This window comes from Octodon degus, unplaced genomic scaffold (genome assembly GCF_000260255.1).
Source record: "Octodon degus isolate 3935 unplaced genomic scaffold, OctDeg1.0 scaffold00007, whole genome shotgun sequence".
In the NCBI taxonomy this organism is placed as follows: Eukaryota; Metazoa; Chordata; class Mammalia; order Rodentia; family Octodontidae; genus Octodon; species Octodon degus.
This window is the reverse complement of record NW_004524583.1, coordinates 14,537,622-14,538,956: the sequence shown is the minus strand read 5'-3', so window position 1 is coordinate 14,538,956 and position 1,335 is coordinate 14,537,622. Positions and strand designations below refer to the sequence as shown.

The 1,335-nt window shown below is 60.1% G+C and overlaps 1 protein-coding gene across 1 annotated transcript in view; it reads right to left on the bottom strand.

Annotated features, from left to right (window-relative positions):
• The window catches only part of Pigh (phosphatidylinositol glycan anchor biosynthesis class H), a 12,637-nt gene extending 11,925 nt beyond the window's left edge, over positions 1-712 (bottom strand). The window contains exon 1 of the mRNA XM_023701433.1: positions 416-712. Within this exon, the coding sequence (XP_023557201.1) occupies positions 416-687 (272 nt within the window). The 5' untranslated portion in view covers positions 688-712. The remainder of the gene's footprint in view (positions 1-415) is intronic.
• Between the last annotated feature and the right edge of the window lie 623 nt (positions 713-1,335).

The following is a 1,335-nucleotide window of genomic DNA, read 5'->3' as shown; positions in this document are numbered from 1 at the left end:
GTCCTACCACAAAGTTACTGCACTTGGTCCTCATAATACTCCTGCAGTAATTTCTCCCTTTATTTTCTTTTTCATTTTGAGTTAGGGTCTCACCATGCAGCGCAGGCTGGCCTTGAACTGGCAGCGATCCTCCTGCCTTAGCCTCCCGGGTGCTGGGATTGCAGGCGTGAGCCACCACACCAGCCCTATCTGAAGCAGGTATCAGTTCTCTTTTAGAGACGAGAAATCTGAGCCTCAGAGAAAACAGGAAACCGAGCACAGACGGTGCTCCTGCCTGCAACGTCCTAATTCTTCAGAAAGCACCCTTGAAACTGAGGAAGGGATCGGGAGAAGGGACAATCAAACTGTCCTGGACAGCTAGGCAGAACGCAGCAGGACGACCGTGCACACACCCTGCCTGTGTAGGACGCCGAACCCGCGCAGGTCTACGCAGAAGGCCGTGCCAGCCGAGACACCCCCGTCCCGCCCTCGGGCCCCGGGACGCGGAGTCCCCTCCCCGGGCGCTACCTCGCACAGAGCGAAGAGTCCGTAGGCCGCCAGCCACACGGAGCAGGTGACAGCGGTGAGCGAGCGCAGCGAGAGCCGGGGGCAGCTCACGCAGAACTCCCGGCAGTAGGGCGAGTAGGAGCGGCACTGCAGGGCCAGGCGGCCGCCGCAGATGTCCGAGAAGACCCTCTCGTCCTCCATGGCCGCCCGGCTCGCACCCCCGCGCGCTGCTCCAGCCCACCAGGGACAGACGCGGCCTCGCCTGCTCCGCGCGCGCGCGCCGGAAGTTAGTCCGCCCCGCCCCTTCCTATGCCCCGCCCCTTCCCACGCTCTGCGCAGCCGCAGTTGCGATCGGTGAGCCGCGCCCGGGGCTCGGGAGCCCGCGTGCTTCTAGCCGCGACTCAGATGGGGTGTGGGTCGTCCCTGCGCGGATTCGTAGGGAACCCAGAATTGTGGGCTGGTGAAAGCTGTTAGCTTACTATATCACCGGAAAACTGATTCCTGTGGTCACGCGAGATGATGGTCCGCTAGTGTTCATGCCGCTCCTGCATTCCTGTGAATTTTTTTGTGAGCCAAGGACATCACAAGATCTCTGCCCCAAGTCCTGGGTTTTTGTTCGTTTGTTTTTCCCAGTAGGACAAATGATAAGGAAATAACCTTAGATGGTGTTGGTACTAATGTGCCGACCGGCAGGGATGGACTAGAACTACTAGACGCAGCCAGGAAAGGTCTCCGAAGACCGGGGATGAGGTGTCACCCTGGGGCGTGCAGGAGAAGGAGTTTGCGCGAAAGAAGGATCGAGAAAACCTCCGAGGCTGGAACGGATTGGGTGCACTGAAGAAGCCCAGG